The sequence below is a fragment of the Mercenaria mercenaria genome, chromosome 19 (genome assembly GCF_021730395.1).
Source record: "Mercenaria mercenaria strain notata chromosome 19, MADL_Memer_1, whole genome shotgun sequence".
Classification (NCBI taxonomy): domain Eukaryota; kingdom Metazoa; phylum Mollusca; class Bivalvia; order Venerida; family Veneridae; genus Mercenaria; species Mercenaria mercenaria.
The window spans coordinates 44,720,524-44,745,653 of NC_069379.1; the positions used below are offsets into that span (position 1 = coordinate 44,720,524).

Here is a 25,130-nt window from a genome sequence, read left to right on the forward strand (position 1 = left end):
CGTCTTTAAAACGTACCTAAAAGACGTGAACACACCTTTCAAAAACAATATAAAGACGTCAGAAAAAGACGTCATAACCACCAAAATATCATTTATCACGATAATAGTAATTGAATGACATAATGAAGGGGTTATTTTATTTCATTTTTGTAGGTGAAAAAATACATAAATTGTTGGAAGACAAGTAAGCACAAATAGAGTTTTTTCGTTCTTTCATTGCTATAACTATAGCTTATTGTTGTTCCCAGCTTCACACATTCTATATACCATAGCAAAAGTCAAACAACTATTAACCCATAAACTTGCGCTATAATTAACAATTGATAAAATGCTGAGACAAACTCTCTTCAAGGTCTTTTTATTTATTACATACCTAAAATTATTTTCCATTGGGTTTCAATGGACCGCAATCGTGCAATATTTTTCTATATCATGACGTGGAACGCTTTCATATCGGACGTGGAATGTTTTGAAAATCGTAGTTAATTGTGATTCTACTCTGTAGAAAAGATTTTGATCCGGACGTACATATCTAAATTAAATGATTGTATCTTAAATGATATATATTACTGAAGTGCTTCATTTCTTTTTGCAGTTTGACGCATGTTGACTATATGTTAACAACAACAATCGACAACAATCAAGTTCATGGCCGTATTCTCGCAGTCAGTCGTTTTACTTTTTCTGTATTTTTTCTCGACAGATACAGAGATTATTTCTACGGAGCATACTACGGTCAAGGCAGTGGACCAATTTTTGTAGACAGGCTTGATTGCCCATATACAGTTGCCCATATACCTAGTACTAACTACCCTTTATTAAACGACTGTGCATATGCTGTTGATAACTACTATAACTGCGGCCATAATAAAGATTTTTCTGTAATGTGCTACGGTAATTATTACATTTTATTTTATAGTTTTGATAACTTCTGAGAGACACTATAAATATTTATTTTACAGTACAATTAAATTTACTAAAATGCATAGTTTAGATATGTTTCACTGCGTTTATATTTGGGCTTATATATCGTCTATTTGACCATTTTAGGACCAACCTTAAACATTGCCGCTGCACGATTAGTCAATGGAACTGGCCCATATGACGGACGTGCAGAAATCAACGTGAACGGTACGTGGGGAACTATTTGCGATGAAAACTTCAATATTCAAGCCGCAGATTTATTTTGTGACTTGCTGGGACTCAGGTAGAATTTTTGAAACATAACAATTGTAAACTTTGCATTGTATTTGGTTTATTTTGACGAAAATATGTTTGTTGTTGAAAATGTACATAAAATGTAAAGCACTTTTGAATAAATACAAATCTACACAAAATATGATACATGTTTATATAGCTGGAGGATAATATTCTTTTCAGCGATTATATGCATGTATAAATAACGTTATTCAATGCGCTTTCCTTTTGGCTACTACCTGGCTATTTCTTTCTTTTTTTTCATTTGTAGGGCAGCTCAGTATTTTACTGGTGCAAAATATGGCGAAGGAAACGGTCCAGTTTTCATTGATCAACTGTTTTGTAAAGATTATCATTATTCCCTCAGCAGATGCAAATATTTGTTCCTGAATGAGTGCAGTCACAGGAGAGACATATCTGTTGTTTGCAATGGTTTGTGGAATTAATAGGTTTCGCAAGAATATAATACATTGTATATTTCCTGGAGGTAGAGGTATCATATCTTAGCCAGTTCTGAAAATAATAAAACCAACATATTATTCTATATAAAAATCATTATTTGTGTAGTTTCTTTAGCTGAATATTTCTCATGATTAGTTTATTTCATGTCTCTTCGATGTCGGTATTTAAATACGGCGAAAAGTCAACATAACATTTAAATTTGGCTACAGACGAATCATAACAAACATTGAAGGCAAAGTAAAGAAAGGTGATTTATTTAGATTGAGGGTGTAACAATTTTTGAGTATAACTATAATGTAAATGATTATATTTTTGGAAGATACATTTCTTTAACTGACATATGCTTAACTTGTTTTGAATAATGGTTCATATTGTATTGAAAAATGAAAAATATATGTAGGACGTAAATTAGTTCGGGTACTTCAAACAGTTATGAAAAATAAATTATTCTGAATGATCACTTTAATATATATATAATATGTAAACTGTAAACTATTTTTCTAGTATATCAATTTTTTCTAGATTGTGGACAATCAGATGTCTTTAACTGGGATGCTGATTACCTCACCTACAATGGCACTACGTTGTTTGCCGACTGTTTGTACTATCGGACATATATTGGGAAGCTTAAACTGACGTGTGATAAACACACGCAAACCTGGATCAAAGAAGGAAAATGTCAAGAATATCGTTCGTATATTTGTCTTCAACTCGCTTGTTTGATGCAATATTTCATTTTAGCATATTACATCGTATCATGCGCAAAACCCAGACAATTACCTGCAAGGTCAATGTCACTCACAGAAATGAAATGCGGAAAGAGCTTTTTTCTGTCAGGTCTTTAACTCAACAACCTTGAAAGGGTTTTAATATTACTTGGCACAAATATACCCTAGGATAAGACAATTCGTCACGCGCAAAATCCAGGTTCCTAACTTAAGATCAAGATCACACTTGAAGGTGTGTTTTTCCTGTATGATAACAAACTCTGTCATCCATGAAGGGCTTTTGATAATAGTTAATACAAATGTTTTCCAGTGTGAAAACTTATCTTTTGCAACCCCTTATCCCTTACTCAAAAGTCAATGTCACTTACCGAGGTCATATGTCCTCTCTGGTCCTAAACTCTGTCATAAATCAAAGGAATTAAATTATTTCTAGACACATATTTTTGTCATGCTGAGTGAAATACCTAGACCCCTACTGCAAAGGTCAAGGTGACACATTTATGTCTCTAGTCAACATTGATCTTTTCCCGTCGAGCCTGTAAAATATTTTTTATAAAAGCTCAGGTGTCATATTGACCCAAACAAGAATCCTTTTGGTATATTTTTTCAGAATTAATTCCCCTTATATAATGGTTTCTTACATTATGTTACACTGCAGCGGAGAAAATCAGATGCGTTACAGTAAGGAATTTTGTATTGCATAGCTATACTTCATTCACCTGTTTGAACTAGCATATCCGATATATATTTTCCCATCATCAGGCTTCCAATGTTTGTTTGTTTGTTTTGTTTTGTTTTTGACTACATTTTAACAGTTTTTCAGTCATGTAACGGCGGGCAACCTAACCAGTGTTTCTGGATTCTGAACCGGCATAAACCTGTTCTCCGCAAGTAATAGTAGCTGCCAACTACCCCACATGAATCAGAGTTAAAGGGCAAATATTATAGACACAGCACCTTTAATCAGATTGTTAAGAAAACATATGTCCCGGATGTTTAAAGATCTCTATGAAAGTTAAATCAGAAATACGTATTTGTCAGCGGTATAGCGTACAATTTCTAAAATGATAGGATGAAAAACAATTATTTTTATAATATAAATATAAAAATGTAAAACGTTAATTCTATCCTCATTTTGTTAATTTCATGTAACGTGAACAAGTTTAAGAATAAGAAATTTTTCTTATACATGTGATACAGGTTTCCCGTTGGACATAACCGACATAAGATTGGTTAATGGTTCTAATTCAACAAATGGAAGGGTCGAGCTGAAGTCATTGGATACATGGGGGACAGTATGCGATGATGATTTTGGAACGGAAGAGGCTAATGCTATCTGTAGAATGCTTGGATACCCGTAAGCATGCAAAGGCTTGAAAATAATATTATGTGTTTTTTCAACAAACTTATTCGCATGTAAGTCGATTTATGTAATTTAAACATTAGTCAAACGAAATTGAAATTCGTTCTAACATTTAAAAATGCTGTTTAAAGAGAATTCCTATAGTTTTTTCCTTCCATAGAATTTTTTTTTTAAATTCACATATATGATAGAAAAATTTGTGCTGAAAACAATGAACAAATAAAAACAACAGGTCACCAGGCTTGTTTTTGTGAGAAACTGTTTTGAACACACCCACTGTTGCTGAAACTGCCAGTGATTTTTCAACAGTTTCATAATTTTCTGCTTTTTTATAAATACCAACCAAAATATACATCAAGACAGCACAATACGGTTTTTTTTTCTTTTTACAGATTTTATTATATACTTATTTGATATCATAGTCATATTTGTAATACTCTATCCTTACAATAATGGGTACAAATGAAAAAAAAATATTGTTTCATATTTACTTTTGTGAACTTTTTTCAATGAAAAATACCCGTAGTGAAGAATATAATTTTGAAAAAACTCTTTCATAGATTTTTTTCTTGTTTTTCTTGTATATAGATAATTGTATTGTGAGCATAAAAATGGCTAAAAATGTATGGGTCACCAGGCTAAATTTTATGTTAAGACCACTAGAATACAACACCTGTTCGGATGGAAAATGGCGCCAACCTGGCCAAATTGATTACATGTGTGTCTGCTAGAAGTTAAAAAAAGTTTTAAAAATTCTTAATTCTTTCTATAATTGGATACTAAATAATCCGAAAGGTGATATTGTCTCATCAGTACTAAGTCAATTATCTTACATTATATGAACAACACTGTCTTTGTACTAAAATGCGATGTGAAAACACAACCACAAAAATAGCAAGATACCTGTCAGGCATGATACTTGTCAATACAACATAAACCAGTATCAACATTTGATTACTGATAAAACTTAAAAATGTTATTTCATTCAAGATTCCTCATATTTAAGATTGTCTGTAACATGTTTCAACATATGTTGACTTCAGTTTGGTTTTCCATAGAAAGTGTCGGCTGCGCAGAAAGATGCGCATAAAAAAACTATAGGAATTCCCTTAAAAAAAGCAATTGAAACTCAATATCAACAACCACTGACATTAATATTTCTGTTGAAAGTCGAGCAGTAACGTATTATACCGGCGCCCATTATGGACAAGGCACAGGGCCAATATTTGTGGACGATCTGAGCTGTGAGGAAGACGCATCACATATTAACAACTGCACCTATATTACATATGACGACTGTGACCATGGCGACGACGTTTCTGTTTTTTGCACAGGTTTGTATTAACTTGCCTTGCTGTATTGCGAAAAAAATACATTGATATATACACTTACCTTGTTATTTATTCGTACGAATATTTACCTATATTCAATTGCTAACTATAATTCACGATCCGACGGAGTGAGTGAATGAGTTGGGTTTTACGGCGAATCGTCACAAAATGATCATATATCGCAGAAAAGAAGCCACATTGCCAATGCTAAATGTAAAGCATAAACATATATGCCAAAATGTAAAACATACCGAAAAACATCCATGTAAAAATGTAAAGCACACTGCATAATGTAAAGTATATCTAAAATCATCCATGTAAAAGTAAAAATGTAAAGCATATCTAAAATCAATTATGTAAAAATGTATATACGTACGAGGGTTGTCCCAGAAAATCGTAGACATTTTTTTTGTTATTTCTATAAAAAGCGAAGCATGAAATAATCATTTTAACTGATGGTATTTCAATGTATACTCGACAGGACTATAAAGTTTAAAATTAAACACCTCTCATATTATTTGAATAATGGACGGCAGTCAGTGCTAGTCGGCACACGTAACTATTTTAACGTAAGTGACGCCAATGACTTGACTCGCAACATAATTATGAGCCACACGTTACCATTAATGAGGATATAAATTTTAATCTGTGACAATTTATTTAGGGAAAGTTACATAAATTTGAAAAGGAAGCCGCTTCTTTTTGTAGGATGAAAACTGAGTGTGCGCCGACTAACACTGACTGACGTGTGTTTTTTTTTAAAGAAATACTCGGAATATGACAGATACTTAACTTTAAACTTTATAATCCTACAGAGTATACATTGAAATAACACCGGTTGAATGGTTATTTCATTCGTGCTTTATTTTCGAAATAATAAACACAGTTCACGTTTTCTGGGACAACACTATGACTGTGTTAAATATCAGCCGCAAACATGATAATATTGCAAAAGATGAAAATAAAAATATTATATGTTAGATTTTTGATAAATTCTTATCTGCTTTAAAAACGATAAAAATTTCCGACTGAAACGCTTTCAAATAACTCTGTCAAAAATTGAACGTCATAATATGCACTGCGCTGTGTAGCAAAGTCCAAACAGTCGATTAAAATATGTTTAATAGTTGGCGGTGTTTGAAATTGTACACATTCGGGTTGATCTTTAATCAATATATAAGAATGAGTAAAACGGGTATGACCTATTCGACAGCGAGAAAGAACAACTTTCGGCCTGCGAAGAGATCTGATCTCTTGGTGCTATTCCTCTAGAGTAGGTTTGATATCATGAAATTTATTAAATGAAGCATTGTTTCATGACAATTTCATTCAGATAAAATGTATTTGTTTATATTAGGCCTAAAATCGGTATGTGGTAATTTCAAATTAGATTGTGATAATGAAAGGGATTTCTTTGCTGCAATATCAGCATCCTCGTTTCCATACCAGCATGACTGGGAATCCAACAAAATATAATATAGATTTTTTAAAGATAGTTCATGAACCTTGAGAAGAATAGTTTGAATGAATGGATTTTCAATATTTCGGTTATGAATTGACTGTAAACCAGAAAGCGAGTCGGAAAAGATAATAATTTTTTCTTCACTATTTTTGATATATAATTTAGAGCTAAATTAATAGCTTTGGCTTCGGCTGAAAATATTGTTGCATTATTTGGCAAACGTAATTTTGACTAATGAAGGACAAAACGAATTAACCAATGGAAGCACACAAGATGTTACGTATTGTCCGAATGCCAAATAATAAATATGTTTCTTCTATGATATTGAATGAATGCCAAGATAACTGCCACTCATCTACATCATGTAACACGTGCACCAGATGTATAGATGAAATATAAAGATTTCACAATTATTTACAGAAAGCTGTAATCCAGCATGTAAAGCGTGTACATGGTACAACAACTGCACTGCCTGCCCATCTGGAAAGTATGGATCATTCTGTCAACACGATTGTGGTCTTGGATGCCAAAATCATCAATGTGACATAAGTAGTGGGTTTTGCACATGTTTATTTAATTTTCAAGGCAATAAATGCAATCAATGTGTTAATGGCAAATACGGTAATGCATGTGACATAAACTGTTCCGTAGGTTGCGCAAATAATTCATGTAACATTAAGGGCAACTGTTATAGTTGCAAGCCTGGGTTTATTGGAAACATGTGTACTCAGTGTGAGTATGGTAAATATGGAACTAATTGTAACATTCCATGTCAATTTGGATGCAGTAATGGCACTTGCAAAAATAATGGAAATTGTTATAGTTGCAAGGATGGGTTCATGGGAAGTAAATGCGATCAATGTGTCGATGGTAAATATGGAACTAATTGTAACATTGCATGCCCGTCTGGTTGTAGCAATATCAATTGTAAAGATAATGGAGATTGTTATAGTTGCAAGGATGGGTTCACGGGAAATAAATGTGACCAATGTGTCGATGGTAAATATGGAACTGATTGTAACATTGCATGCCCTTCTGGTTGCAGCAATATCAATTGTAAAGATAATGGAGATTGTTATAGTTGCAAGGATGGGTTCACGGGAAGTAAATGCGATCAATGTGTCGATGGTAAATATGGAATTGATTGTAACATTGCATGCCCGTCTCGTTGCAGCAATATCAGTTGTAAAGATAATGGAGATTGTTATAGTTGCAAGGGTGGATTCACGGGAAATAAATGCGATCAATGTGTCGATGGTAAATATGGAATTGATTGTAACATTGCATGCCCGTCTCGTTGCAGCAATATCAATTGTAAAGATAATGGAGATTGTTATAGTTGCAAGGATGAGTTTGCGGGAAGTAAATGCGATCAATGTATCGATGGTAAATATGGAATTGATTGTAACATTGCATGCCCGTCTGGTTGCAGCAATATCAATTGTAAAGATAATGGAGATTGTTATAGTTGCAAGGATGGGTTCATGGGAATTAAATGCGATAAGTGTGTCGACGGGTTATATGGAATTGACTGTGAACATGATTGTTCAAAATATTGTGCGCATGAAACTTGTAATAAGACATCAGGTGTGTGTAATGATGGCTGTATAATTAACTATTACGGTGAGCAATGTAACATGAGGTGTGCATCTACATGTTTACCAGACGGTGAAGGTAGAAGGTGTTTTCATACGAATGGAAGTTGTGTAAAAGACTGTCAAAACGGATATTATGGCGACATGTGTCAAGACCGTTGCAGTGAAAACTGCATAAATATTGTCTGTTTAAGAGATAACGGTGGATGTAAATTCGGCTGCATTGACGGTTTTGAAGGAGAAGGATGCACACAAATATGTAAATATGAACACTTTTTATCATTTTAACTTTACATAGCAAATAGTGTCTTGTATTCTGATTTGAAGGAATACCATCATTCACTTTACGTATGATTTCTTGCTGTCCGTAACTTTATGTCAAACATTTTTATTTCTCACATGGTTTATGTATCACTTATCAATTTTGCATCAAACATGGTTTATGTGTATTTGTTGACCTTGTGATTTACACATGCATTCACTATTAATGTTCGTATCTTGCTCAATGACAGATATTTTGTCTGTGTAACAAGTCAAATAAATATCAAAACATCACCATATTACTACATATTAAATGTATATTTGTACTTTCAGTTAAGATTTTAAAGTCATTTTCTTTACATTAAAATTTGTTGGTGTTTTCTACACGTCTTTCCAATTAAGACAAATATATATATATTCCAGCTACCTCAGGGGACATATCCTATTCGGCAGATTCTACGAATGTTGGTGCATTCATTGGAGTTGGGGTTGGGTCTGTGGCAGTTACTCTTATTGCTGTCGGAATAGTCATTATATTAAGACGATGCCTAAGGTCAGTGACGTTTATCTTATATGCAGTTATTGACTGTTGAGCCATAGAATATGTTCTGATATTCACAACCCAAGAGACTCGTTCACCGAGGCGAAATATAAATGTCAGATTATATTCTTCGGCATATTACTCAGTATCTGTTTTATTACATGACACATGATATATACCGGTCACCGTGGCCCAGTGGTTAAGGCGTCCGCCTCGGGATCGGGAGGTCGAAGGTTCGAGCCTCATGGGGATCGTTCGTCCGGGGGATGTTTGTCATGGGACTCGTTCCGAAATGGCCGGTTCGTGAGCCGCGAGCTAGTTAAATGAATGGTTACCGACTTCTATCCGCCTGGCGCCTGGCATAGTGGTAGGAGTTGGGAGGTAATTGGTACGCACTAAAATGTGTCTCATAAGCCAAATTGGCTGTCCCTTTCAGTAGGGGTGACACGATAATAAACAAGACCTTTACATTTTATATAATAATGCTAATGTATGATTTTTTTGTCGGTATCATATAAAGAAATACAGAATATGTTTGTCCAAGCGTACAATTGAAATACATGTCACTGACTGAACACCAAGCAATATAAACTTTGGTGTTCACGAGTGAAATATCTTTCGATCTTACATTAAAAACAAACACATTATCTTTATATTTCATGATTTTAGTTGTTTAATCAAATGATGCTTATTTTACCCTAGCAAAGTCATGAGCATTACGTTTTTTCATCTTAGTGCCATGACGTCACGATATCTATATTGAAAAAATCAATATTTCTTTTATATTTCACATGGTGGAACGTATTTCTATATGTTTATGTTTTATCTATATCTTTATTGGAGGGTATTTTGCAAAAAATGTCTAATTACTTATAATTCATATTCTTTCAATTTAAGTGTAGTTCCGTACCAGTGAAAAATAAAAATGATAATTTCAAACAGTGAAAATATCAATTTCACTGGTACATTCCAATATTTCACAGAAAAGAATGATAATGATGTGATGATGGAGATAACAGTTATGAGAGATCATTGACGATGACGAGGAAGATCTATTTCATTTTCATCTCCGTAGGAGAAGAGTTGTTTTTGTAAAGGATTGTCGTAAATATCAATGAGACAAAATTTAGTCTATACGGTATATTAATGAAAACTCCAAAACACTTGAAATATGATATATATTTTGTTTCGCTTCACCGATCTTGCACTAGACAAATGAGGTAGCTTTTATCTATATGTCATATAAAAATCAGCAGTATTTCATGCACATTGTCGATAAACCTTTCAACGGAAGTTACCATATCAATCGCCCATTTAGACAGCCTTTAGTGCACAATATCAACTATAATGTAGAGATTTTTATTATATTTGATAGTTTTGCAAATATGTCTTGGAAATATATGTTGTTAGCATAGATATATTTACAAAATATTATCTTTTGCAGACGTGGACACCTAAGCAGAAACATGCCAGGTATGATGATATTTTTTAAGAAGCCTCCATGAATATTGCTTTCGTATTCAATTTTCATTTCCTTAAAACAATCATTGATGTTTTTCACCTTTTATGCATTTAATCCTGATGGAGTATGACTTTACTTACAAATTAAGTTTACAAATGTATCATGTAATTGAAAAAGTTAACATATATGAAATTTGTCATTTTTATACAATTGATCATTATATCACAAACGCCGGCAATATGTCGCGGTCGGTAATATGGCGCAGATGACGTCGCCATTGAAGATACATGTAAAATACTCTTTTGTGTTAATTTGCTGAATAAAAACACGTCTAGGGAGGTACAAAACAGCGAGGTAAACGAATGGTCGGCAATAGATTTTTACACTAAGCACATCTTTAGACTTTTGAACAACATCAATCATATGTTCCACTACAACGAAAGCCTACATACCACTGTATTATGCGGCGCAAATTGGTTTGGGTAGATTGGAATTATTATATTTTGAACGTTGAATACTTTACAGGATCCATGTCTTCAGGCAAAAATTAAAAATCTGATAAACTTCATTCTGCAAATATTAAGCATACGAACTAATGTTAGGATATTATTTTCATGTTGTTTTATTGTGTAATTTTAGACGCCATGTTGCATTATTTTAGACTTAAATATATTTATCAATTGAGATCACTCTTGTACTACTGATCCGTACTAGAAACACTTACAAATATCTATGACGTACGTGTCAGTAGCTAAAACTATTTTATATGACTTAAATTACACAGTGCACACAACTACGTCCATGTGCTTTATATTACCGGCAATGTAACAGAGAGCGCGGAGAAAGGGCTGTGTTGTTATAGAGGGGAAAACAAGTAATATTCAAAATCACATTTGCTTGAAAATCAGTATGATAGATTTAGTGTTGTTTGTTTTTAGCTCACCAGAGCACAAAGTGCTCAAGGTGAGCTATTTTGACCGGTCAGTGAACACTCTTGAGGCCACGATTGTGACCCAACTTTTAAGAAACTTGATCAGAATGTTAGTCTTGATAATCTCTAGTGGGTTATGTGGAGTAAAAACTAGATCAGTAGGTTAGAAAAAGCTTGTGAACACTCTAGAGACTACATTTGTGACCTAATCTTTATGAAACTTGATCAGAACGTTTGTCCTGATAATCTCTTGGTCAAGTTCGAAACTTGGTCATGCGGGTTCAAAAACTAGGTCAGTAAATCGGATGAAAGGAATAGCTCATTCTGGAGATCACATTTGTGACCCAGTCTTTATGAAACTTGATCAGAATGTCAGTATTGAGGATTTCTAGGTCAAGTTTGAATCTGAGTCATGTTGAGTTACAAACTAGGCCAGTAGGTCAGATAAAATGAAAAGCTTGTGAACACTATAGAGATCACATTTGTAACACAATCTTTATGAAACATGTGCAGGATGTTAGTCTTGATGATCCCTAGGTCAAGTTTGAAACTGGATTATGTGGAGTAAAGAACTAGGTCAGTAGGTCAGATCAAATGAAAAGCTTGTGAACACTCTAGAGACCACATTTGTAAACTAATCTTTATGAAACTTGGTCAGAATGTTAGTATTGATGATTTCTAGGTCTAGGTTGAAACTGGGTCATGTGGGATTTAAAACTAGGTCACCTTGTCAAATAAATGGAACAGTTTATGTCTAAGTCAAATTCGAAACTGGGTTATGTGGGTTTAAAAACTAGGTCAGTAGATTAGTTCAAAAGAATAGATTTGTGAACATTCTAGAGACCACTTTTATAATCCAATCTTCATGAAACTGCACCAGAATGTTAGTATTGACAATGTCAAGGTCAAGTTTGAATCTGGGTTATGTTGGCTTAAAAACTAGGTCAGTAGGTCAGATCAAAGGATAGCTTGTGAACACTAGAGACCACATTTGTGACCCAATCTTTATGAAACTTGGTCAGAATGTTAGTCTTGATGATTTCTAGGTCTAGGTTGAAACTGGGTCATGTGGGATTTAAAACTAGGTCACCTTGTCAAATAAATGGAACAGTTTATAAACATTCTAGAGGCCACAGTTGTAATCTAATATTTATGAAACTTTAGCTTGACGATTTCTAGGTAAAGTTTGAATCTGGGTCATGCGGCGTCTAAGGCCACATTTATGACTCAATCTTTATGATAATGGGTCAGAATGTTTGTCTTAATCATTTCTAGGTCAAGTTTGAATCTGGGTTATGTGAGGTCAAAAACTAGGTCACTAGGCTAAATCTAAGGAAAATCTTTTCAACACACTAGAGACCACAATTTAAGTTTGAAACTCATGAGAATTTGTCAGAATGTTTGTTTTGATAATCTGTAGGTCAAGTTTGAAGTTGGGTCATGTGGGGTCAAAAACTAGGTCTCCGGTCAAATCAAAGGAAAAGCTTGTGAACACTCTAGAGGCCACAGTTGTAACCAAGTCTTTATGAATTTTAGTCAGAATGTTTGTCTGGATAATGTTTAGGTCAAGTTCAACTCTTGGTCATGTGGGGTCAAAAACTAGGTCAGTAGGCAAAATCTGTGGAGTGATGTATAGAGCCATCATGGCCCTCTTGTTATCTTGTTATAATGAATTCACATTTTAGAGAAAAAAATAGGCGTTTTTATATTTTTATACGCCCGTTTGAAAAACGGGACGTATTATGGGAACGCCCCTGGCGGGCGGGCGGGCGGCGTCCACAGACCTTGTCCGGAGCATATCTTCTACATGCATGGAGGGATTTTGATGAAACTTGGCACAGTTGTTCACCATTATGAGACGGAGTGTCATGCGCAAGAACCAGGTCCCTAGGTCTAAGGTCAAGGTCACACTTAGAGGTCAAAGATCAAATTCAAGAATGACTTTGTCCGGAGCATATCTTCTTCATGTATGGAGGGAATTTGATGAAAGTTGGCACAATTGTTCATCATCATGAGACGGAGTGTCATGCGCAAAAACCAGGTCCCTAGGTCTAAGGTCAAGGTCACACTTAGAGGTCAAAGGATACAAGAATGAAAAATTCAAGAATGACTTTGTCCGGAGCATATCTTCTTTATGCATGGAATGATTTTGATGTAGCTTGGCACAGTTGTTCACCATAATGAGAGGGAGTGTCATGCGCAAGAACCAGGTTCCTAGGTGTAAGGTCAAGGTCACACTTAGAGGTCAAAGGATACAAGAATGAAAACTTTGTCCGGAGCATATCTTCTTCATGCATTGAGGGATTTTGATACAACTTGGCACAAATGTTCACAAGCATGAGACGGAGTGTCATGCGCAAGAACCAGGTCCCTCGGTCTAAGGTCAAGGTCACACTTAAAGGTCAAAGGTCAGATAAAAGAATGACTTTGTCCGGAGCATTTCTTCTTCATGCATGGAGGGATTTTGATGTAACTTGGCACAATTGTACACCATCATGAGACGGAGTGTCATGCACTGGTCCCTTCTTTTGAATTACTTCCCTTTGCTGTTACTATAAATAGCTTATATTGTAACTTTTTCATTACAAGTCGTAGGGAAAAATCGAGACCACTTTTCTGTAGTACAACATGCATGTTACATCCAATTCTGAGGTGTTTTTTGAGCTATCTCTACCTGGTAAGGATTTTTGTGTGGACTTGTAAATTTTTTTTTTTCGATTTTTTTTTTCTCTTTAAAGATTAACTTCCCTTAGTTGTTACTATAAATAACTTACATTGTAACTTTTTTATAATTGACCGTAGGGAAAAACCAAGACCACTTTTCTGTGGTACAACATTGATGTTACTTTCAAATTTTGGGTGTATTTTAAGGTATCTCTACCTGGTAAGGATTTTTTTTGTGGACTTAGAAAAATAAAAGAATTACAATAATTTCTAAAAAAAAACAACTTTGTAAACAACTAGAAAATTAAAATTCCATTTGCAAATACAGGTGCTAGTGTAAACAAATTTGCTGTGACGGGCGTATATTGTGACATTCTGCACCCTTGTTATAAAATCGTATCTGCGCCACATTACCAACCACAGGGCTATTCAAGAGTTATTTAAAAGCCATTGGATATTTCTGATATCTCAGCTTTCTGTACTTGTAAATTACAGAACAGACATACGAGTTGCAAGATGTGAAACAGCAGAATGTAAAACTTGATGCTATGCCGAATATAACATCAACGATAGGTACCAGTTTATTCAGTACTATTCAGCATAATGTTTTGTAAACAAATACCTACAATATGCTTAACTATGACGTGCGTTACTCGTTCTGTGCATGTAGTACCTAATGCACTGTGGCCAACTGCAGACCTGAAGCGGCCTTCAGCTCATGTCTGGAAGTGATTATCAATCAGAGCACACGATAAAATATTCAAATTTTTGCATGCCCACACGAAATGACTGTATTATATGTTTAACATACTGACTTAAGGTTAGGGTTAGGATTGTCATGGTTACAAAATATATACATTAAAAGATACTTATCAGTCAAATCGCTTGAATTCAGTATATACTGGACTCATATACGATTAATTACTAAGAATACAGAAAAAAAGTTTTTGAATATGAATAAAGTCAACTTGGGTTCTGATGTCGCAGTTAATTTAGATTTAATGTTTTCAGATTATGCCTATTCAAATGCTTCATTAATAATAGTTAAAAGAGAGTGTCTTTTATGCGTTTAATCACGGTGTAATATACATGTATTTTACTTATAAATAAGTGGATTAAAACTTACTATACTTATTGTAATTGAAACAGTTAACAAATATGAAATTCGTTATTTTTATACAATTAATAATAATATTCAAGAGTTGTTGACAAGTCATTCAATATTTCTGATATCTCAGCTTTCTGTACTTGTAAATTACAGAACGCCATGGTGAAGTTTCCGGACGGAAATGCTAAAAGCCGAATATAGTAGCGACAGTAGGTACCGATTTACTCAATACGTCAGCATTATGTTATGTCATCAGATAACTATGACATGCGTAACACGTTCTGCATATTTGTTACCTAATGTATCGTTGTTCCTTACTGTAGACATGCCGTGGTCTTCTGCGCATGTCCGAAAGTGATTATCAATCAGTGCGCACGGCAAAAATACTCAAATTATTGCATGTCCGCACGCAATTAAATTATAATATCATGTGTAACATATAGACTAAAAGTTAGGCTTAGGATTACCATATTAAAGATAAAGACAAGACTGGTGCTTACTTTGAGAGATTCTCCGGATGAACTTATCCGTGAAGCAGGGATTGTAACTCGTACTGGCAGGAAATTATCAGCAGCAGAGACTGTGAGCCAGGCAGAGAGCACACTCAGGCACAAAGTCATTGTCGGGATGACGGCTGTCGGACGTCAAGATATTGGTGCCACCAAGACAGTACTGTGGAGCAGGTCAGACCAGAAAGAGAGGCGAGCCATGATCCAGTCAGAGGTAAGGGGAGCGAGAGCGGTGGAAATGGGATCACAGGGAACATGGACCACGTGGAACACCACAGACAGGAAGTTGACCTGGGGAGACATCTGGAAGTACGAACCACTGAGACTACCGTTTCTCCTCAGGTCTGTCTATGATCTCCTGCCATCACCAGCGAACCTCTGTCGATGGGGACTCACAGCTGACCCTAATTGCAGCCTATGTGACAGACCAGGTACACTAGAGCATGTAATTTCATCCTGCTCAACATCTCTGACACAGGGAAGATACAGATGGAGACATGACTCGGTCCTCGGGGAGTTGGCTGACTGACTGGATGGAGAGAGAAAGAAGGAACGCAGAAGTAATCCCCATCAAAGTCATATCGCATTTGTCAAGCCGGGTGAATCTGCGAAGAGAGACAATCCACAGCAAGCATCAATCCTAGACGGCACTACCGGATGGAACATGGAAGTTGCCCTCGGAAAGAGACTTGTATTCCCAGATATCGTCCAGACGACTTTGAGACCAGATATCGTCCTGTGGTCCAAGTCGGGGAAGAAGCTCATCATCATAGAGCTTACAGTACCTTCGGAGACAAGATGCGAGGAGGCCTATGAGAGGAAGAAGGCAAAGTACACAGAGCTTCTGAACCTTTGCAGGCAACAAGGTTGGCGTATTTGGCTGTTCCCCGTTGAAGTAGGCGTGAGAGGGTTTTGTGCAGAGTCCGTATGCCGACTGATAGCAGTTGGAACTACTGGCAGAGAGGGACGGAAGGCCATCCAGAGACTTAGCCAATCTGCTGAACGTGCATCTAGCTGGTTGTGCCTGAGACGGGAGGAGAAGAGCTGGAAGCAATCAACCAACGCGCAGTGACTGATCACCACTGTGGGCCCACCCGCCACGAGAGTGTTCATGGATTTTAGGGCCGAAACAGCCGATGACGGCGGACTCCATGCTGATGATGTTGGTTGAGGAGCAGTCAACAGTCCATAACAGGTACTACGACTGTATCTCTATACACATCAACCAAATCGTTTGAATTCGGTTCAAACTGGAGTCTGTAATTTATCACAGGCACTCCAGGTGTTTCGTTTTAGTCACAGTCATGTTGAATACAGAGAATAAATTTAACTTACGTTCTGATTAGTTGTCACGGTCAGTTTAGACACTATTTTTTTCTCATGTTTTTCAGATTCTGTCTATGAGAATTCATCATCCCTGTATATCGTGGGCTCTATGTGAAACTGCTCCGAGTGTCATCTTTTCAGAAAATTATTTGTTTACATATATATGTACTACTCGTACTTGTCCCAATACATATACTGGAAAACTGTTAGACTGATATCTGAATATTTTTCTATTTTATTTAAAATGTGGCCTTTTGTTCTATCTCGGTAAGCAAACTAATTTCCCCGCGAAACGTTTCCAAGTGAATGCCTGTAAATGAAAAAATGTTTGTATTTCATAAGATGAAAACTATGTATTTATATATTTTAAGTTTATTTATATTTTTGACAGTGACTTTATTCTGACTTACAATTGTATAAACGTACTTATTTGTTGTATGTGTCATAATTTGAATTGCCCATGGCTGAGGAATCTCCGTCAAATAATTCATTAGTAGGTTCTTGTAATTTATGTTGACAGAACCAAATGTAGTCAATACAGCTGTAAGAAAGATTATCAAAAATAATTTATTTCATAAAAGTGTTTCTGAAATGTTGTCAGGATTACTGTATGTGGAATAATGTCTGTTTGACTGAGAAACATTGGCTAAAATGTACATGTACTACTTCTCATGCAAAAAAAAAAATAATAATACAAACAAACAAACAAACAAAAAACGCTTCAAAGCTCAATACACTGCTTGTAGAAAGGATTTTACTGTTGTAGTTCAACGTGCCAAACGAAAATACTGAGCCGCTCTTCAAGAAGAAATGTTAAACCAAGTAGAACAGAATAATAGTACGTTTTGGAAATCTGTGGGTTAAACTGGTATTCACTCCAGTAAAGTTAAAAGCATTCACTTTGAAATTGCATATGACGATGGGTCTTTACGTAATTATCCTGACCAGGTTCTACAGCTTAGAAACCATGTTTTGAAATAGTACTTATAACATTAAAGAAAATGTAAAATGAATGTTCATTTAATATGTACACAGCATGATGATACTTCTGCTGCATAAAATATTCTATATATTTCTATTCTATAGGATGATAAAGCAGTATTAATAGCAGGAATAAATAAAGTCTGTTGTTTTGATGGTATTCCTTATGAAATATTTAAAAATAATACAGCTACGATAACAGTCTTACATAGACATTTAGCTCACCTGAGCACAAAGTGCCCATGATGAGGTATTGTGACCAAGCTGTGTTTGTCGTCCGTTGTGCGTTCGTTCGTCCGCTCGTCGTCAACATTTTTGTTTAAATGCCATCTCCTCCAAAACCAATGAATGGATTTTGATGAAACTAGGCCATGAGGTTCCTTGGGTGGTTCTCTACCACAGTTGTTCAAACGGTTTAGCTTGGGTGCACATGTGGGCTGCCAAAGCTAAAAATTTAAAAAAAAATCTTCAAACAACATCTCTCCTCCTAATCCGATGGTACGATTTTCATCGAATATGTCATTCACATGAAATTTGAACATTCTTTTCGTACAAAGGAGACCACCTATTATACTAGTAATTACGTATTATACAATTATTGACCCCTAAGCCATGATCTAATATTCACAGGCAGTGAGACGCATTGACCGAAGCGAAATAAAGGTCAATATGACATTATGCCTACAATTATCAGGTTATATTATAAGACTCATTACTTATCAGCCGTATTCATATATGGCACATCAATCTTATATATAAGTTTAGCATTAAGGTGATGTCACTTTTTGAATTTCCGGTGAATAACAAAAAACCAAAGAATATTCAGTTCTTTCCAAAAACCGTTATATTATGATTCAACTAAATAGCTTCCTTTGTCTACCAGAAAGGAACAATTCTTATATCTTAATAATTAGATCTGGTACCTTTAGAACAGACAATAAACTAAAACAATAGACATTCATATGTGACGTCGGAGAGCTCAACAAAGCAATTTCAAGCACAAATATTAATGTGGAATGTAAAATAAATTACACACTACAATATCCATCCAAGATACTTTCAAAAACAATGCATTTGCAGAATAGAGAGATAAAAATAATTTTGACAGCTCGTGAAAACTAATGACAAATTTTGACAGGTGTATGATGACTCATGACCTAATTAATTTTTTTCTGTTATTTCTAACTTCCAGTTTGATTTTCATAAAATGGGTATTCTTTATTGTAGCTTACAACTCATATATTAAAACAATAAAATAATATACTGTTACCTCGCTGTCGTTTTGTCTATCCATCTCTCGTACGAATTCCTATTGTTTCAGTCATTTGTCAGTAATTAGAGCAACTCACAGTGTTGCAATCATACAAAACACATCCCTTATTTTCACATAGATATTGAGGATTTATCTAATGAGCACATGTATTGGAAACACAATTTCAATACCGACTGTGTATTGTAATAATGCTAAACTATCTCAGCCGTGACGTGTCCTTAATTATATATTGATATATATTCCGTTCATTACAGCTTCATTTGAACCGCTGATAGCAATGTCTGATTTAATATCAGCTTCATAATGAGAGGACATGAACGGTAGCATGCATTGCCAAAACCGTTAAAACCTCAACAAAACCAAGCCGGCAACGTTTCATTTTTTGTCGTGCTGGTCGAATTTGGAAACTTTCTATATTTGATTAGTGGTATAAATATATATTTGAATTTTATAAACATGGAAGATATATAAGCAGTTTATATTCTTTTTCTAGACATGGGCACGTAAGAAGACACACCTCAGGTATGGTGATATTTACAGATGCCTGCGTATATTATTCTTTGAAACTGGTATTCAATTTAATGTAGGAAGTACTCTTTTTAACTAATTAAAACTGCAGACGTACATTTGATTGGTATATTGCAATATCAGCAATATAATTATACCTGAAATATTCAAGTAAGTACTGAACAATCACATAATTTAGCCGGGTCAAAAATTAGTTAATTTGAAATATTAAGTATTTGTGCAAGGTTGTCTATTTACAAGACTGAATACTGTATCCTGAATAATTCAATTGTAACCGATTGTTACGAATATCAATCGCTATTTATTGTATGGATGGTCTAACACATCTAATAACCTGTAAACCCTGACGACTCTATAACTGTAACAATACGGCTTTGCATGTTATCAACGCTAAGGGGCATAGAAGCCAATGATTCTTTGATTAATTACATTCCAAACACAACAGTTATTCTATCGGTCTAACTGAAATAGTTATGTGGTTTGGCCTATTTGTCTTAAAGTTTAGAGACCGCCTCAATAGCCTAGTGTTAGAGTGTCCGCTTTGAGTGCGGGAGATCATGGGTTCCATCATGGGTTCCATCCCTGGCCGCGTGATACCAAAGACGTGAAAAATGTACCAGTAACTCCTTTGGTTGGCATTAAGAAACTGATATCTACTCTCATACCCTCTTTGCGATGGATTTCATCAGGAATGAGGTGTCGAGAGTGATGTGATTAATATAAGTTGTAGAACTTTCTTTACAATCGACCTAAAAGTATGAGGTATAAACTAAAAGTAAAGTCCTCCACCTCTGATTCATGTGGGGACGATGGCAGTTACTTGCGGAGAACAGGTTTCTTGATTTACAATTTACACATGGTTAATGTCGGGATGACTAGTTTTCGTGAGATGAATACGGTGAAAATCAAACCTCCCAAAATGCCTGCTTTTACAGTATTCAAGTCATCTTGTTTTTTATATCCAAGCTTTCTCTGTTTGTAAACTACAGAACACGCACATGAGTTAACAGATGCTTCTTATGATGATATTAAATCAATTCAGGCCTCGGCAAATATACCATCAGACACTAGTACCATTTTATTCAGTACTATTCTGTAAGCAATAAATTGTAACTTGCCCTTTTGTCATATGACGTACTCATTAAATGTATTATTTTCTTAGAATACAATGAAATATCTAGAATTAGCATTAGTTTGAGTTTATATATTTGCAATATGTTCTTCATATTTTCAGATACTGGCTATGTCAATACAAGCTTCCAAGTATATGAAGAGTTAAAAGGAAGTAACAGAGAATCAAGTGTATACGACCGAATTGATAGTACCAGCTCCAGCTAGAGAATATTATGTGTCGTCACTCACAATGATTGAAAGTATATGTCATTTTCGTGTTCATTAGCCGATAACAGTTTGATCATATGTGTAAAGAATAGTGAATGTCAAGTTTTATTCAAACTTTCTAATCATTTGATTAAAATGATGCTCTAAATTCGCAATGAATATGAAAGTGTCGTATAAATATATTATGCTAGAACAGGTAGAATTATCTGTGATAGACCAAACGTTGCTAAATATAATATATGTGTTGTTGGAACTAGAGGGCGTTGACTGTCGTATGCATTTCGACTACAGTCTATGAACAGACTCAGTTAAACGGAGCCTGCAACTTTTTAATTTTTGCCGTGTTGAGCGACCTGTTAAGTTTCAACCTTTTGTATTTTGGTGTTTGGGTTACTGGCTTTTACATTTACTTTTTCGCATTTTCACAATCAAAGAAAGTATGCCATTTGCCATTTAATTAGTCATAATTTCATAAATCTTTTTACTAAAAACGCAATATACATATTGTTATGTTTATTGCATTTAATCTGTTTTGAAGTATACTAACATTTATTAGCATACAATAATATAACACTACAATCACAATTTATGATGTTCTTCACCGAGCAAAATTTCTTTTTTATGATAGAACGCCGAAAAAAAAACACTGTATTAATTGTTTTAAATAGCTTGTTCATGTACAGTACATGTATCGCATTATGGTTAATTTCTATATCTTCACAATAAAAGATGTTTGTTAGCAGTCGTTGAGATTATATTATCTGTATTCCCGATTGATTCTGGTATGTCTCTGACGTAGGCGTGTAACAAAATAGAATATAGTTATTTGTTTATAATACCACCGGAGAATCTCGACATTATCATTGTTACAGTAAGACAATGTCATTTAGTAAACGTTCTTACATGCACTATAGACAAACAATCATTTCCCGGCCAATTTAGTTTTAGACCCAACTAGTAGCGCAGATCTGCTCGGAAATTTGTACTTATGTATGTATGTATGTATGTATGTATGTATGTATAGTCGCTTCCGGTAAATTTGATGCACATCGCCGCCTACCTAAATAACATAATTATGTACTCTCATCTAATAACAACACTTAACAAATTGAATGTTGAGGTATGAGTTACCCAAACAAATATCCCTGAACTAACTAAAGGAAGGCCAGGTAAGCTTTTTTAAATAAATTATATAATTATTGTTTTGTTTAAACATTGTTTTCAACATTCTATCTCAATTGTAATTTGCTTATATAGCGAACCCCTATTTTATGTCAATGTTTGCCGGAATGTTGCATTTAATAGACTAAAGAATACACTTGTCGAAATTCATACGCATTCTTTCTCATATTTGTATGGTCTTGTAGCATATTGTTCTTACCTTTAATACAAACTGGTCGTTACATGTAAAAAGTGTCATTTTATGTGAGAAGTTATACGACTACTTAATTTTACATATATTGCAATTTTAAATCCATGTTTAATGACAAATGTTACAGATGATTCCTAAGATGTAACAGGGAATAACGTCAAACAACGGATCTTCAAAATAAGTGACATACCACATAACGGTTAGAAATATAAAAGTTCCTAATTCGTGTCCAATAGCTATCAATCCTTTGCCTTATATTTGAATCTTAATGCAGTTGATCCGAGCATTAATTGCGGTTAAAATGTTTAGAAGATAATATAGTTGTGAATCAGCTGATTTTTATATCTACGGCAATTACCACAGGAATAAACAATAAATTCGCACAGGTTTTAACATAAGCTAATCATTGCCTGCCTTGAATTCGTGATGCTAGTTATGCAACACAAACTGGAAAAAATCGTGCAATAATTTGTATTACTGTTTCCTTGTATGCTAATGATATTGTATGAATGAAACAGACAGCGCAATTTTGATGATCAAATAAAGGTGTGTTGTAGTTACCTACTTCCTGTGACATATTGTGTTTGTTTTACCTGTGTTTACTGATAGCATTTTTAATGTAAGCAGAAAAACAAAAGAACCTGCGATCTATTGGTATCGCGCTTAGCCGCCAATCCAGTGATCCGGGGTCCAAATCAGGTCTTGTACTTGAAAGTTCTGAGACCATCAATCACTTATGAGACTAGTAGCGTTTAATTTTTCTTGCAATAAACGGCTTTGCATGAATCGATGCTACACACCGATCACGCTTAAGAAGCAGACTCTCTATCAAAAAAGAGCAAGGTCAAGTTAGCCCAACAGGCCTTCGCGTCATCGAATTTTTACTTTCTCTGTTCCTTTCAGTCTGTTCTGGGAACTTTCTCTTGCTCTACCCTTCTGGTCAGTGTGTTCTGTGTTTTTACTAGAAGAGGCTGATTTTGGCATCCTCGGTGATTGCCTTTGTAAGAGATCATCATGCAAGGGCCGTTATATAAAGCCCGTTTAACTTATAAATATGATAAGTGTTCACTGTTTTCAGAGACAAGTGCATTATGACAGTCGACTCGAGACTACTGTTTTAGATATTGACTTTGATGCAGAATCCATCGAAACTTTTTGTGTTAAATGGTGCCGACTTGAAAATGCTGATCCAAATGCATTATCGTCTTGGAAACGTAATATCTTTAATATTGTCGATTCCCGTATTATATTTTAAGTCTCTGCTTTTATGACAGAATTTTCCTCACTGGTGAGGAAGGTTTAACAGTTATGTACAGGGCAATTATACTCTTATCAATTACATGCTAAGATTTAGTGGTCAGCCTCTTACAGCATTGGCGCAATAAATCTCCCATTAGTGTTTCTTCAAGATGCTTATCAGCCAACATGTGTGCAGTATGTTTGTATTATTCTACAAGAAATATTTGAATTGTGAAGATCTCACAGATCATAGTAGTAGAAAGATACTTCACAAAACAGAAAAATATGAACTATGTAAAAAGGTATGACAATTTTATTTTACATGTTCTAAATGAAACAATTTTTATAACTGACTCTTTATATGCATCATTAATAAATTTTGAATTTTGACCAGCGAAGACCACGATTGATATACACTGGCTGATCATGGTCTGCATTGTTTGCAGAAGGCAGATTTATTTACCTCTTTATATAATAGTCTGAACTTAAAATTTACAAAATGCAGATCTTCAAAATGCAATTTTGTCTTTATTCATAGTTGAGCCACACCATAAGAAAACCTACACAATTTACTGCATTTGCATGGAACTAGATCAGCCTGTAAATGCCTGCAGTTGATCAGGATCCATATAGTTCAATAACAGTCTATCTTACTCGAATACGGTTTGAAAGCAATTTGTATGGAATGAGCAGACTGATCAGCATCCATACTAGTCGCAAATACAGTATTCTGGTTTTCTCATGGTGCGGCTCAATTATTAATTTAATTATTTTGCTGAATTAAGGTATTGGACCCGTAGTAGAGTACCTCCTTTTTGAAGAGTATTCAATTCCAACCATAAATCTACTTTGACTGCAATTTTCAGGGGGGCGTAGGTTCAAGCCCCACTGGGACCAAATTTTTTTCCCCATATTTTCCTTTTTTCTAGTAAGTTTTTACTTCTTTTAAGACTTATTATGGATGTATTGTACAAAAGTGGAAAATTTTCATTTTATAAGCGATTTCTTGCTGTTCAAAGTGAATTTACCTCTTAATCAGGAGGGGTAGAGTTAGACATCTTTAAAAATACTAAGTTACTTGTGGTAAAAGTTCTATATTTTGCCTTCATTCATTAGAATACATATTGTGGAAGAAATAGCGGTAGGTTTTACTTCTGCCCCAAGGTTATTTTTGAATGAAGTGAGCAAAATTCAAAACAGACCCACAGGATTCGACATTAATTTTTCAATGTTCGAGTTAGAATTCTGTCTCATTAAATCTGTTTTCTTGAGGCACCTTAGAACAAATCATATTTACAGTTTTATTTTGTGTTTTATAATTGTTTAACAATAGTTTGATGTTTCTTTTATCAAAATTAATGCTGTAATGAATTCTCTGCAAACATTTTAGATAGTGGCCATCACACTGAAATTTGTCTCTACTTGAGCTTGAGGAAATACCATAAATTATACAAAA

General features: G+C 34.8%; 1 protein-coding gene across 1 annotated transcript; it reads left to right on the plus strand.

The window, feature by feature from the left end:
* Positions 1-373: 373 nt before the first annotated feature.
* On the plus strand, positions 374-21,808 carry LOC123541761 (cell death abnormality protein 1-like). Its single transcript, XM_045327350.2, has 13 exons — positions 374-894; positions 1,051-1,207; positions 1,469-1,629; positions 2,182-2,349; positions 3,588-3,744; positions 4,921-5,084; positions 6,964-8,397; positions 8,823-8,952; positions 10,385-10,413; positions 14,493-14,570; positions 15,259-15,314; positions 19,688-19,716; positions 20,957-21,808. The coding sequence occupies exons 1-11, from the start codon at positions 615-617 to the stop codon at positions 15,291-15,293; spliced, it is 2,793 nt and encodes a 930-aa protein (XP_045183285.2). The 5' UTR covers positions 374-614; the 3' UTR covers positions 15,294-15,314; positions 19,688-19,716; positions 20,957-21,808.
* The last annotated feature ends 3,322 nt before the right edge of the window (positions 21,809-25,130 follow it).

What these genes read in the sequence shown, in the direction of transcription:
- LOC123541761 (XM_045327350.2), top strand. Translation starts at nt 615, where the DNA reads ATGTTAACAACAACAATCGACAACAATCAAGTTCATGGCCGTATTCTC. An exon ending in AGGAAAATGTCAAGAATATC is followed by an intron (nt 2,350 to 3,587) that starts GTTCGTATATTT and finishes CATGTGATACAG; the next exon opens with GTTTCCCGTTGGACATAACC. An exon ending in AGAAGGATGCACACAAATAT is followed by an intron (nt 8,398 to 8,822) that starts GTAAATATGAAC and finishes TATATATTCCAG; the next exon opens with CTACCTCAGGGGACATATCC.